General features: G+C 45.9%; 1 protein-coding gene across 1 annotated transcript in view; it reads left to right on the forward strand.

The window, feature by feature from the left end:
• Positions 1-15,293, forward strand: part of LOC126456642 (protein artichoke) — a 368,100-nt gene that overhangs the window by 263,754 nt on the left and 89,053 nt on the right. The window contains exon 7 of the mRNA XM_050092386.1: positions 6,770-7,087. Within this exon, the coding sequence (XP_049948343.1) occupies positions 6,770-7,087 (318 nt within the window). The remainder of the gene's footprint in view (positions 1-6,769; positions 7,088-15,293) is intronic.

Below are 15,293 nucleotides of genomic sequence, written 5' to 3' on the forward strand. Positions count from 1 at the left end.
GGAAAGGTGAAAATCCTGGGGCAGAAGGTCAGATGAATAAAGTGCGTGCGGAATTTCTTCCCATCCAAATTATTGTGTAGCGTTTTTCGTCAGTTTAACAGAACGAGGGAGCGCTCTGTCACTTTCCGCAGTCTTCCGGGTCGTTGTTCTTGGACTACGTCTGCAAGATGTCTCATATGTTGACGATAAATTTCAGCAGTAATGGTTACACCTCAGGTAAGTAATTTGGGTTACATCACAAAGTCGCTGTTACACCAGATGCATAACATTATATTTTGTGGATCCACACAGCTCATCGTAGGGAGTTGGTGCTTTGTTTGGGGTAAATCATTCCTTTCTCTTCCTTGTGTTATCATAAAGACACCATTTCTCGTCGCCAGTTTAGCACTTCACGATGCCAGTATATTAGGACATGTTTTCATAAAACAGATCTGAAGATGGTCATTATAGACCGAAACCTTACGGTAATCTGATAACAAAAACTTTGTGACCATAGACACGAAGCAAAGGTAATTTATTTCATCTTCATTTTATAACTAATGAATTATGACCAGAGTCCACATCTACTCTCGGAAATATTTTGCAGTTTAAACTCTGTTCTAAATCGCTGTCCTACCATTATATAATCTATCTGAAACCTACCAATGTTTCCTCATCTCTTCCACGTATACAACCTCCTTTCATGATCCTCAAACGAAGTGTATTCAATACACTCTTGTGAATATTGTAGCGATATTATGCTTACCACTAAATGATTTTCTGGGCGTTTACCTATGATGACAGATGCAGCCCTGCTACGTAACTCATATCTTACATCTGTGAGTCCAGAACCCCAATCACAATTGTTTGAAGGCGAAATGCGCAGTAATTCACACACATACTCTTGTCTTCCTCCCTTGGGATTTTTCACACACGTCACTGTCCTGCGCTTCATCTAGTTTGTGGAAAGCATTTGATGATATGTGTATAAAAACAACCACTTGTCACAATTTGCGTGCTAATTTCGTGGTACTCTGGGTCAATCACGAAACTGCATAAATGGCCAAAAAGTGATTCTGTTGAAATCCACTTACTTGAAAAAATATCTTGTTTGCAAAAGTGTCCTGCACTGCTTTGATGGAACTGACTATTGACATGTCTCTCCTGTGTGGCGACTTTTTTTTCAACAAAGTATCTCTTGCTGAGGCACTCCATATGTCTGCACTACGCCTCGGGTAATAAATAGCATTAGCCTACATATTCATGACGATTATCCATTCAGGCAACATCAGCTTGTATTTCTGTGGGGTTCGCTTCTCATGCGTTAGCTTTAAACGCCCCCTTAGAAAAATTTATGAATTACTGTGCTAATAAACCTCTCACGTTATTTGATTTTCAAACAGCTGAGCAAAGCTCAACGTACTCAAACATTTCGCTCTTTACTTATTCTTATCAACACTAAACTGACAGACAATATTTTTAGCGCAACGCAATCTGACTTTCAATAATCACTACAAAAGAATGGCCCTGACTAACAATAACCTATACCTTTCATCAATCACTTACCTCACAAAAATCTTCGTTACTCGAACTACTGCAATACAGCGAGCGCCAATACTGCCAGCTAAATAAAAGATTCTAAGTACTGAAGGCACTAACTACTGATAGGCGTAGTTAGCAAATGAAAGATTTTGATAGACAACAAACAATGTATTTACCTTAATAGTGTTCAAAAGTCATCATATAAATATATCAGTTCATGATATCCAGTATTACAAATTTACTCTTTCTGATGGACACACGTCCAGATCGTCCACTCTCAAGATTCTGCCATCTCTCTCCCCACATCCACCACTGCTGGCGGCTCACCTCCAACTGCACAACGCTACGCCCTGTTCACATCCAACTGCTCAACACTACAATAGCAAATATTCCAGCAATGCAGACCAATCACGGACTTCACACAGCACAGTCAGTGATTTTCATATAGAGCGCTAATTGGCGTTACCAACATAAAAACCTAAACAGCCTACTTACAAGCTTAAACAAGGTAATACATCAGTGGTCTTCGACAATACTGTCAAGCACTGTATAAATGCAGGGTGGTATCCAAAAGTTCTTGAATTCGATTTTTTCTTGCAAAATATTACAAGTGCACTGAAATATCCTTCGGTGACTCCTTATAAAACCTTCTTGAACCAGGATGGCAAGTAGCTGCGACCTGACTGATTTGGTTATTTGTAGGTAAGCGTATTTCCCTTGTCGTGTTTGTGGGTTAGCGGTTTTGCGGTGGCTGACCTGAAAGAGCAGCATGTCTATACAAAGCTTTATTTTAAGCTTGGGAAATTTGGTGCAGAAATGCAACAAATATTGAAGGGACCCTTTGAAGGCAACGCTCTAGGTCAGGCATAGAGCAGTGACGTTTCAGAAGCGGATAAACGTGGACTGATCATGACACTTCCAGTGGGCCGCACCGGTAAATGTTTAGAAAATGATGGGTCTGATTCTGTGAGACCGTGAACAGACCATCCAAGACCTCTAAAACACCCTCTGAATAAGTTGTGATACACGTGAACGTCTTTTAACAGATGAATTGAACATGGGAAGACGATCGATAGCAACATCTCGTGGAAGTCTGAAGGGACCTTAAACAACTGCTTCAAGATGATCCAGACTGCGTTTCAAAGGCTGTGGCTGGAGATTAAAGTTGGATTTATGGCTATGTCTTTCAAGCTAAGCAGTTCTTGTCGGACTGGAAGAATACTTCTTCACCTCAGCCATTCTGTTCCTCCGTCTTACCTATATTTATTTATTTTATTGTGATTCTGTACTCTATATAACACTGTTGTATCAAATGTCATTTCTGTCTTTTACTCTGTTTCTGTAGTCTCCGTATGAAAGACCTCTTCAAGCTGCTCTTCAATATTCTTGTCACGTACAAATTTTGTTTTATTGGGATAGCTAATTTAATTTAATTTATTAAATAGACACTGATTTTTCGAGTTTAGCGTTAATATTTTGTCTGGTTTGTTCCCTTTACATTTATTTACTGGGAACTTTAACATTTTTAATTGCCTTGTCACTGCACTGTGAAAGAAGACTTAGTGTCCATACTTTATTTTTGATGGGTTCCACCTTCATCAGTGTTGTTCACAACAGTTGTATTCTCCAAGTCGAAAATTGAGTAAGAAAATAAAAACTGTGCTTTTCATTTATAATTATGAAGTTGTTTTACAAATAAGAGATGGACGGAAGAATCACTTAACATAAAAATGAAGACCAAGTGAAGAATAACGTTAAATGCTTTTTAATATTTTTTTAAGGTGTCAGGTCGAGCACAAATTAAAACCACATCACTAAGTGACACTGTATAATGGCACCGAACACAACACAAATGCAGCACACTTGATATTGAGTAAACACCTGGGAGGATCTGCCATGGGGGAGGGGGGGGGGGGAGAAAGGAGAAGGCAAAAGGAGGCGAGAAGGAGGGGAGAGAAAGGGGGATGAGTTGGGGGCAAGCCAAAGGAGGGCTGGGGAGGGAAGGGACGGGAGAGGAAAACAGCTGAGGACGGGGGGGGGGGGGAGGGACTCAGGGGGAAGGAGGGAAATCTGCTCTGGGACAAGGAAGGGAGTGGGTGAAGGGGAGCCCTGGGGAGGGGGGGGAGGGGAACAAGGCCAGGCTATAGTTGGTAGGAAGGGTAGATGTCACAGCAAAGTTCAGTATCTGGGAGAGGGAGGTGCTGGAAATTGCCCTGATGAAGGAGATGGAGGGTGTGGAGGTGGAGAGAGGGAGGGATACAGCGATAGAGGTGCAGCAATGGACAGGGGATGAAGAGGAAGGAGGAAACAAGGGGGTGAGGGGAATCAAGTCAGCAGACAGTGTAAAGGATGCGGAGGTGTTGGAGAAAAAGGAAGAGGTGGGGGAAGGGGATGAGGTCATACAGGAGTCTTGTGGGGGAAGGAAGGTAAGGCAGAGCACATGGCATTCAAGGATTTGGAAAGCCTTATAAAAGCGGGGAGGGGGGGGGGGCGGAGATCCAGGCAATGCTGGCATAACAGAGGATAGGGCGGATGAGGGATTTGTAGGTGTGGAGGAAGATGGAAGGATGCAATCCCCATGTCCAGCCAGACTGGAGTTTCAGAAATGGGTTTTCTGCTGGATGGTCAGGAGATGAGGGCTCCAGATGAGGCGATGGTCAAGGGTGAGGCCAAGGTTCTCAGGGTGGGAGAAAGCTGGGTGGGACGATCATAAATGGTGCGGTAGAAATCATGGAGACAGAAGGTGTGGGTGGTATGGCCTATGATGATTGCCTGGATTTTGGAGGGGTTGATACGAGGGAACCACTGGTTACACCAAGTGGTGAACTGATCAAGGTGGGTTTGAAGGGTGTGCTGGGACTATTGCAGATTGAAGGGTAGGATAGAGAGCCAGGAAGGCGGTGTCATCAGTATTTTGGATGAGTTGGACAGGTCGGGGTGGCTTGGGTATATCTACAGTGTACAGGAGATAGAGGAGGAGGGGAGAGGATGGAGCCCTGGGGAACGCCAGCAGTGGGATAAAAGAGGCAGGAGTTGTTGTCGGGAGGGTGACATAGGAAGGACAGTGTGAGAGAAAGGAAGTGACCAAATGGACAAAATTGACAGGCAGGACTAGGTTTGGAGTTTAAAGAGGAGACCGGGATGCCATATACAGTCATAGGGATTTTGGAGATTGTGGGAAACAAAAATGACAGAGCAATGGGAGTTAAGTTGGAGGGAAAGGAGATGGATGTGGTTAAGGATTTGGTCTTTGGCAGAGAAGGAGCGTCGGAAGCCACACTGGGTAGGGGGAGGAGGTGGTGTTGATTGAGGTGGCGATGGATACTATGGGAGAGGATGTATTCGAAGACCTTACTGAAGACAGAGGTGAGGCAGATGGTATGATAGAAAGAGAAAATGAAAGTGGGTTTGTTGGGTTTGAGGAATAAGAGGATGCGGGAAGTGTTCCACAGGTTGGGGTAGAAGCCGGTAGAGAGGATGACGTTGTATAGATTGGCAAGGCGACAGGCGACACAGTTGCGTTTTGATCAGAGGATAAGTGTAATGTCTTGTGCTGTGATTGGAGTGTTAATGTCAGAGGGGGCAACTGCCCCAAGTACTGGAGATTAGGAGCAAATGGAGCGACCGAGGCATCAGTGAGTTCCATGATGGTGGGGAAAAGAGAATAATGAAAGTGGGGATCATCAGGGATGGAGAAGACCTCTGAAAGGTGGGAAGCAAAGTGGTTGGCCTTACTGAGGTTGTCAGAAAGGGGTCAGTCGTTATGGAGAAGGGGGTAATGGGGTGCAGAATGGGAACCAGTAAGGCGATGGAAGGCGGGCAGTATTTGGAGGAGTTGATAGGAAGGGTGGTGGTGAGTTGTGTACAAGTCTGGCGCCAGTCCCGGCGTTTCTTTGCTGTAATAAGGTTCTGAACGTGTTGCTGTATTTTCCAGTGGCATAGGAGTGTATCCCTGTCACGAGTGTGCAGGAAGGAGCGATAGAGGCAGCAGGATTTGAGGGGGAGGAGGACAGCATGCAGAGGGAGAGTGGGACAGTGGGGTGGATGATTTTGGTAGGAACATGGGCCTCTATGGCGTCAGTAATGGCCTGCTGGAGGAAGGATGAGGTGTGGATGATGTCATCAGGATGGTAAGAGAAGGCTTTCAACCTGGGTGGCGATGGATTCCCAGTAGGCAATCCAGTTGGCACAATGGTAGTCATGGACTACCTTGGGAGGGGATGCAGGGTGGGGAGCCACAAGGGGTGGTGAGTAGATGTTATGGCGAGAAGGACGAGGAGGTGGTCGCTACCTGTGGGGTGTAGGATGTCAACAGTGATATGCCCAAGGAGGTTGGTGGAGTCAGTGACAACATCAGGGGTGGTGTCACTTTTGGGATGGGTGTACTGGGGGAGAGGAAGATGGCCACTTCGGTTTGTGGGGAGGAACGGATGCCACCGCCAAAGGGCAGCAGGGGAGCGCCTATGGATGTTGATGTTGGTGAAAACGACTTAGATGGAGAAGGTGTGGTCGATGTGGGAGATGAAGTCATAGGGAAGAGGAGCAGTGGAGCAGATGTAGCTGGTGGTGCAGGTAATGGTGAGGAAGGGGAAGAAGACACTGAGGGTAATGTGTTAGGGGGAGTCATTGAGGAGAGTGAGGGGTCGATGTGCAGTGTATTTACACTTCCTGCAAGTGACACTATTGGCCGGTGTATTCACGCGGCGAGATGGTGGCGCACTCACCAGGCGAGAGCAGTGCTGCGGCGACACCATCGTCTATCGGCGAACGAGATCCGTTTGTTCCAGCGGGCATTCAACATCCGCGCGGCCCGATACCAGGGTCAGTGTGCCGACCAGCCTGGATGTGGTTTTTTTGGCGGTTTCCCACATCCAACTATACTGGACTGATACCCAAATGCCGCCTAAGTTACATGATTCGGAAACATTTCTAAAATGTTCTCATACTTGCAGCTGAGATAACAATCGATGTGGACAGATGGGGTACGTATGTTCTGTGTCAGTGGAAAGTGGTGGCGCCAGGAAAGGCATCTTACCGCCCACTACCACACACATAAACAGATGTGAATCAAAATGTCAACCCTGAGGATAGGCCTGGAGGAAGAAGAAGATAATTTTGGTAACTTTTACATACAACCTCTTACCACCTGCGGAACACAGAGGAGAAACAGATAGCATTTTATTGATTTGGATATGCTAGAATGTATATCGACACTCTCGGGTGATGCAGGGATTCGTTTTACGATCAGGGCTCGGGGAAGGCGGGCGTGGAGGAGCTGTACCTGGAGGGCAACCAGCTGTCTTCGGCGAGCGAGCTGCGGTCGGCGCTGTCGCAGCTGCCGCGGCTGCGCTTCCTGGACGCGAGCGGCAACCGCGTGTCGGAGCTGGAGGGCGGCGCGCTGCACGGACACGGCGCGCTCGAGCAGCTGCACCTCGAGCGCAACGGGCTGCGCCGCCTGCACCGCGGCGCGCTGCGCGCCCTGCCCGCGCTGCGCGAGCTGCGCCTGCGCAACAACTCGCTGGCCGGCGCCGTCGACGCCCCCTTCTGGGACCTGCCCGCCCTCAAGGTGCGCACCTGCCCACCTCGCTGCAGTCACCTGCACCCTCAGTGCACATGATGTCGCTCTACGATGTGGAACCAGTCGGATAGAATACATTTATAATAATAACAATAATTACACTACTGGCCATTAAAATAGCTACACCAAGAAGACATGCACATGAATTATACTAGAACTGACATGTCATTACATTTTCACTCAATTTGGGTGCAAAGATCCTGAGAAATCAGTACCCAGAACAACCACCTCTGGCCGTAATAACGGCTTTGATGCGACTGGGCATCAAACAGAGTTTGGATGGCGTGTACAGGTACAGCTGCCCATTCAACTTCAACACGATACCACAGTTCATCCAGAGTAGTGACTGGCGTATTGTGACGAGCCAGTTGCTCGCCCATCATTGACCAGACGTTTTCAGTTGGTGAGAGATCTGGAGAATGTGCTGGCCAGTGCAGCAGTAGAAACATTTCCTGTATCCAGAAAGGCCCGTACGGGACCTGCAACATACGGGCGTGATTATCCTGCTCAAATGTAGAGTTTCGCAGGGATCGAATGAAGGGTAGAAAAAATGGCTCTGAGCTCTATGGGACTTAACATCTGAGGTCATCAGTCCCCTAGAACTTAGAACTACTTAAACCTAACTAACCTAAGGACATCACACATATCCATACCCTAGGCAGGATTCGAACCTGCGACCGTAGCGGTCGCGCGGTTCCAGACTGAAGCGCCTAGAACCGCTCGGCCACAGCGGCCGGCTGAAGGGTAGAGCCACGGGCCGTAACACATCTAAAATGTAACTTCCAATGTTCAAAGTGCCGTCAATGCGAACAAGACGTGACCAAGACGTGTAACCAGTGGCACCCCATACCATCACGCCGGGTGATACCTCAGTATGGCGATGACGAATACACGCTTCCAATGTGCGTTCACCGCGATGTCCCCAAACACGGATGCAACCATCATGATGACCACCCAGTGTGGCCGAGCGGTTCTAGACGCTACAGTCTGGAATCCTGCCTCGGGCATGGATGTGTGTCATGTCCTTAGGTTAGTTAGGTTTAAGTAGTTCTAAGTTATAGGGGACTGATGATCTCAGAAGTTAAAGCCCATAGTGCTCAGAGCCATTTGAACCATTTTTGAACCATCATGATGCTGTAAACAGAACCTGGATTCATCAGAAAAAATGACGTTTAGACATTCGTGCACCCAGGTTCGTCGTTGAATACACCATCGCAGGCGCTTCTGTCTGTGATGCAGCGTCAAGGGTAACCCCAGCCATGGTGTCTGAGCTGATAGTCCATGCTGCTGCAAACGTCGTCGAACTGTTCATGCAGGTGGTTGCTGTCTTTCAAACGTCCCCACCTGTTGACTCAGGGATCGAGACGTGGTTGCACGATCCGTTACAGCCACGCGGATAAGATGCCTGTCATCTCGACTGCTAGTGATACGAGGCCATTGGGATCCAGCACGGTGTTCCGTATTACCCTTCTGAACCCACCGATTCCATATTCTGCTAACAGTCACTGGATCTCGATCAATGTGAGCAGCAATGTCGCGATACGATAAGCCGTAATCGCGACAGGCTACAATCCGACCTTTATCAAAGTTGGAAACATGACGGTATGCATTTCTCCTCCTTACACGAGGCATCACAACAACGTTTCACCAGGCAACACCGGTCAACTGCTGTTTGTGTATGAGAAATCGGTTGGAAACTCTCCTCATGTCAGCACGTTGTAGGTGTCGCGACCGGCGCCAACCTTGTGTGAATGCTCTGAAAAGTCAATCATTTGCATATCACGGCATCGTCTTCCTGTCGGTTAAATTTCGCGTCTGTAGCACGTCATCTTCGTGGTGTAATAATTTTAATGACCAGTAGTGTGATAATAATAACAATAATACGTTTGTTGCAATCAAGTATCCACACAAGTTCAAACAACAATTAGAATAATACACTAAATTATAAATTTTACAGATTGTGGTTTCCATAGTCACTTACTGATCGTGTGCTTTTGGTACTGCGTTTTATGTGGTAACGTTTGCACATTTGATGACACAGTTCATACTCATACATTGCATCTGGTTCGTGGTATTGCAAATACAGTGGTGGAAATCGTGGACTGCCATTCTGGTGATCATGTGTCTCATTTTGAAATTTTCCTTTGTCCGTGTTTGGTTTGCCGTGGTCCCTGTGCTGCAAAATTCTGGAGGCATGTCTACCCTTTCTCCCTTCATGTTTTTAAGTAGACTTTCCGAAGTGCTGGTGTTGGGTTGCATCAGGTTCGTTCCTAGGTCTATAGTGAGGAAGGATTCCCTCGCCAGCAGGTACATGAGTCTGAATCATGTACTTTTGGACACCCCGATCGCTCTCTTCATATAGCTCGCCTTTACTCGTTCTAATGTCGTTAGGTTTTTCACTGTGAGATGTAGTCCGATGATTTCTATGCCGTACGTCAGTACTGGCGAGGTTTTGACTCCGAACAGTGCCATTGCGGTCTCTAGGCTGGGGCATCTACTGTGTTCTATTTCCTGGATATCCAGTATTCGTTGCATTGCTTTCTCTGTTACATGTTTTGTGAAACATTTTGCACTTGTTTCTGTCATGAACCCTAGGTACTTGAAGTCTGCTCCGATTTTCAGTTTTCCTTTCTCTCCTGTATGAGGATCTCAGCCGATGCGGGTGCTCTTCCTCCATTTCTCAGCACCAACATTTCAGGTTTAACCACATTTATTTCGAAGCCGTGTTTGCCACACCAATCTTCCAAATCATTTATCGTTTCTTGTTGCTTTGTAATTTCCGTTGAGCCTATTACATTATCATCTGCATATGCTTATGAGACTACACCTCCCTTGGGATATTCTTACTACTTCTTCCGCTTCAAGGATAAATAACAGAGGATTCGATGGGTCTCCCTGAAGTTCCCCATTTGACTGGAGTGTCGGCTCCGATAGGGAGAGGATGACCGACATTGTTATTTCATTCTGTCACAGTATTGCGATTATGATCTGTGTCCATGTGTTCTTTTCACATGGGGTTTCTTCTAGTTTCTCTGTTTTTTACTAACTTTTATTTATAAAGTCAAAAGCTTTTTTCAAGTCTATAAATACTACACAAAACTTTTCTCTATCTTCAAGGGCTTCCCGTATGCTCTTTAGCAGGAGCTCTGTTGAGGACAAGTTGATCTTTCTTTCCTGATTACCATTTGGCTTTCAGGGAAGTGTTCGTCAATTGTTGGCTTTAATCGCTCCGTTATTATTTTTGTGAATATTTTGAAAGGTAAGTTTTCTAGTGCTATGACTCTGTATTTGCTAGGGTCCTTCGAGGGTCTCCTTTCCCCTCATAGAGAGCTTTTATTATTAATTGTCTCCACTGTTCTGAAATGGAGTCTGGTCTCTGCACTTATTATAGAGATCTGTCCACATGGGCGTTAGTATTTTGGCTTTGCTTTTTACAATTTCACTAAACAGTCTGTCAGGGCCTGCAACTTTTTTGGTCGTGGTTCTGGTAATGGAATCTTTGACCTCTTCTGTGGCCAACAGGACGGGTTCCTATCTACCATCCGGTCTGCCTTTTAATCCTTCCTTATTCGGTATGTTGTCGAACTGATTCTCCCATTCTTTCACATTGATATAATGCGTTTCTGCTCGTTTTCTGGGGCGTAGTGGAATATATGGATCCCTTGTGGCTTCCTCCACTAGTTCATTTCCTTCTCTTTGTCAGAATGTTCTCTCCGAAATTTAAGAGTTTTCTTACACATATATCGCTTTTTGACGTAAGTCCTGAGGAGTGTAGAGTACTCTGCGACAGTTTTAGTTGGCGTAGGCTTCCTACTATATCTTTTCTTATCCCGTAACACTCCACGTCGAACCATTTTTTGGCTCTTCTTTTCTCCCTGCGATCGGCGGCTCGTCTTAGGAGTTATCCTAACGCTTTTTTTGCTTCCTCCAGTCGCGCGTTGTTTATTAGGATTTCAATTTTTTTATATCATGTCATTTTGCTTCCATTTTCACGAAGTCTGTTGCACTCGAAAGTGCTTGTTCCTCCTTTTCTTGTGCTTTTCACCATTCTCCCTGGATACGTATTTCCAAAGAGATATCTTCCCGAAATAATATGTCGTTCGCTGTCCAGACAGGTGTTAAAACTACCTCTGGTTGGTCCGCTTAAGATCGCAAAGTCTTTTTTTTTTACCTTGTATCCTCCCAACAGAAAAAATATATATAATTATACTTATAACATTCACATCAAGTGTAACCTCCCAAAAGTTTATTATTCCGTAACCTCGGAGTAATAACGTGACTAACCTCTCAATAAAACATGTGACTCATATATAGCCTTTCAATAATTAACTGACTGTGAATCTAAACTGGCAAATTTGGACGTCAGCAGTGCTGCGCATGTCCCTGAAAGATCATTCTGAATAAATTGAAAATTCTTACCTCAATGAAGTCGCCGGATTACGCGTATATATCTGTTCCCATAAGAAATTTTTCTGGCATCGCCCAGTGCAATGCTGGCCACTAGATTTGTCATGTATAAAAAGAAACAACTGATTTTTCTTTACGATAATCGGGATGACCATGGATTGGAGAAATTAGTAAATTGTTTAAATTCAGATGAATGATTGTCAAAAGTTAATTTTATAAGAAAGATTATTAATAAAAGATTTTTAAAAACATTTACGTGGGACTTGATATGACAATAGTACAAATTTAGTTGTTACAAATTACATATGCGCGCGGCTGTTTTTACCTTATACTACATCACTCAGGCACAACCGGCCCAACCGCCCTACTGCGAGCTACCACTACCACTACTGCCGACACAGCTCCTACTGCAGCCGACACTGCTCTCTGTTCTGAGATTCTATTGTAGCTTTCATATCGCAGGCAGCGCATGAGCAATCCATCGAAATTACCCTGCTCGAGTGCGCTAGGTATAAATTCCTTAGTCATTGACCTCTCACAACCATTCTAGTTTTGTATATCCATTCTGCAGTTTAAGTCTCCGGCAATAATTAGTGGTTTATCATGTTTCCTCCGAGTGATCAGCTCGCCTGTTTCATCTATTATATCAATGCCTGCTTTGTTCGGTTGGAAGTCGGTTGATATTATTGCAATGTGTTTCGTTTTGTCAAGTATGTTTGTTCCTGTTTGATAGTTGTAGTTATTGGTTTTAATTCCGGTTTTATGGGGACAGTTATTCTTCCAATACACTTATAAGCATCAGTGTTCTTGCCACAGACAGGCTGTTCTGTCCCGATCGACCGCCGTGTCATCCTTCAGCCAATGGCATAATCAAGATGCGGTATGGAGCGTGTGGGGTCAGCAACCGCTCTCCCAGCCATTATCGGTTGGCAGACCTGGTGCTGCTACTTATTCAGACGGCTCCTCAAGTGGCGTTCTTTTCCAGTCCCACCGCCAAGGAAAAATCTCTGGCAGTACCTAAAATCTAACCCAGGGCTCCTGGTTGTGGTTCCATAATGGTTTGTGCTGCGTTTACATGGAGTGAACTGGATCCTCTGGTCCAACTATGCCCATCATCGTCTGGAAATGGTACTGTTCGGCGACTATCCATTTGCATCGACTCATAGACTTCACGTTCCCAAGCAACGACGGAATTTTTATGGATGACCATGTACCATGTCACCGAGCCACATTTGTTCGTGATTGGTTTGAAGAACATTCTGGACAATTCGAGTGAATTCTTTGGCCACCCAGGTCGGCAAACATGAATCGTATCGAATATTTATGAGACATAATCGAAAGGTCAGTTTGTGTACAAAATCCTGCACCGGCAGTTCTTTCGCAGTTACGGGTGGCTAAAGAGGCGGAATGGTTCATTATTTCTGGAGAGAACTGCCAAAGACTTGTTGAGTCCATGTCACTTCTAGTTGTTGCACTACGGAGGCTACAAGGAGGACCGACTCGATTTCAGGAGGCATCCCATGACTTCTGTGAGCTCAGTGTATTTACGACTGTTGCTGTCGTTTTCTAAGTGTAGTTGATTGTCGACGCCATGAAAATTGGCAGTTCGAATACTCTGTAGACGTTTCCATTAGCAGAATTTGTCCTTCTCGGTTGAGCAGGTTGATAGTGTACGGTACAGATAATAACTCAAAAATGTGCATCAAGGTTCTGCTTTATAACTCAAAGATCTTCTGAATATCTTAGTAACTGAAAACCTAAGATCCTCGTGTTCGTGATCAAAGCATAACACGAGGAAATTGAACTCGGCAATCATCGCCACACATATTAAGTAGGAATAATGCCACCAACATCCTGTATAGAACGAAAGATTACGTGTTTATCATTCAGAAATCGGATGTGAATGTTGGTTGTTTCTTAAAAGATCATATTCTGCTTTGTGTAAGAAGGAGAAGCGTTTACCAGCACGTGTCAGATTTCGACACCAGCACGATCTTGGCCTATCGATACTGCAGTTAATCGTTCTGTGCAGCTGCAGCTCGGGTTGCTCGAGTTCCCATAACCACCATATGAATATATACTGACAGAAAAAAAAATTAATATACCTGGAAAGATGTTGATTTTGGTCCGATTTGGTACCTGGGGGGATAGTGGGTTTAGTGATAATGATTTCAACGTCTTCTGCCAACATATAGCGTAGTAGCGTAGTTGCCAGAGCGCCATCTGTGTCTACTCTTTAGTAGAGAATGTTCACAGCCAGAGGGCTCAGTCTGGTGCAAACGTATGAAGCAAGCAGGCAGCCACGCCATCGAGACGCACTCGTGCTTCCTGCAGTCAACTGAGCGAGTTTCAAGGGGGTCATTTTGTGGCCTTCCGAGTGGCTGGGTGGTTCTTTCAGAGAAATGACACACAGCTCGGACGTGCTGCGTCAGTTGTGCGACGATGCTGGTATCAGGGGTCACGTGAACGTTCTCACACCTGTAGACGAGTTTCTGGACGTCCACTCAGCGCAGATGCCCAGGGCAGCAGTGCCAGATCGCGCATACCTCTAGCTCGTGTATCACTCACGCCGCAGCATTGACGTGCACGGCTGGGCTGGTGCTTTCAGAGAATCACTTGGAAGACGGAATGACGTGCCTTGGTCTTCAAAGATGAAAGCATATTCTGCCTGAATGCAAGTTGTGGTCGTTTGCGAATAGGATCTAGACGTGGTGAGGGGTGTCTCAGGAGCGCAATCGACCAAGAGACGCTGGCGCCACCCCAAACCGTATGGTCTGGGCTGCGATAAGCTTCAGCTCTTGTTCACCTTTAGTGTTTCTGGAGGGGACACTGACCAGCACTCGGTACGTGCAGAATGTTATTGGATTCGTCCTTTTGCCGTTCTTGCAACAGAAAGGTGATGTTCCAACACGATAATGCTCGCCCACACACTGCCCACAAAACTCAACGAGCTCAAGACGTGCAGCAACTTCCCTGGCCAGCTTGATCTCCGGACTTTTCTCAAATTTAGCACGTGTGGATTATGATGGTACGTGAAGTGATTGAGGCGACTCATCAACCAACAACTCTTGCAGAACTACGTGAACACGTCGAGGAGGCGTGGAGTAACGTATCCCAGGAGAGTATTCGCCAACTGTACAATCGACTAGATGTCAGAGTTCGCGCATGTACCGCTGCCTGTGGGGGCTACACTACGTACTTATATGGGTGTTTCAGCATTGGTCGATAGCTGGTACTTCAGAATCACTGATGCTATTCATCTGCAAATGTAATCATTTCATGTACTCCATAAGCACTGTTGCGACAAAAAATCTTGAGTTAATTAGAAACCTCGAAAAAGGTGTACTAATATTGTTTCCAGCATTGTAGACACGATGGGTTCAGAAAAGTCACTCTCAGATCGTTCAAATGGCTCTGAGTACTATGGGACTTAACATCTGAGGTCATCAGTCCCCTACACCTAGAAAAGCAGGATTCGAACCTGCGACCGTAGCAACAGCACGGTTCTGGACTAAAGCGCCCAGAACCGCTCAGCCACAACGGGCGGCAAGCCACTCTCAATGCCATGAAGGCCAGAGGTTGCACACAGTATTCGAGGTCTCCATAATGTTGTCCTTCAATAACATGACAAGCGCCGGCCGCAGTAGCCTACCGGTTCTAGGCGCTTCAGTCTGGAACCGGCGGCCGCTACGGTCGCAGGTCCGAATCCTGCCCCGAGCATGGATGTGTGTGATGCACTTAGGTTAGTTAGGTTTAAGTAGTTCTAAGTTCTAGGGGACTGATGACC

This window comes from Schistocerca serialis, chromosome 2, assembly GCF_023864345.2.
Source record: "Schistocerca serialis cubense isolate TAMUIC-IGC-003099 chromosome 2, iqSchSeri2.2, whole genome shotgun sequence".
In the NCBI taxonomy this organism is placed as follows: domain Eukaryota; kingdom Metazoa; phylum Arthropoda; class Insecta; order Orthoptera; family Acrididae; genus Schistocerca; species Schistocerca serialis.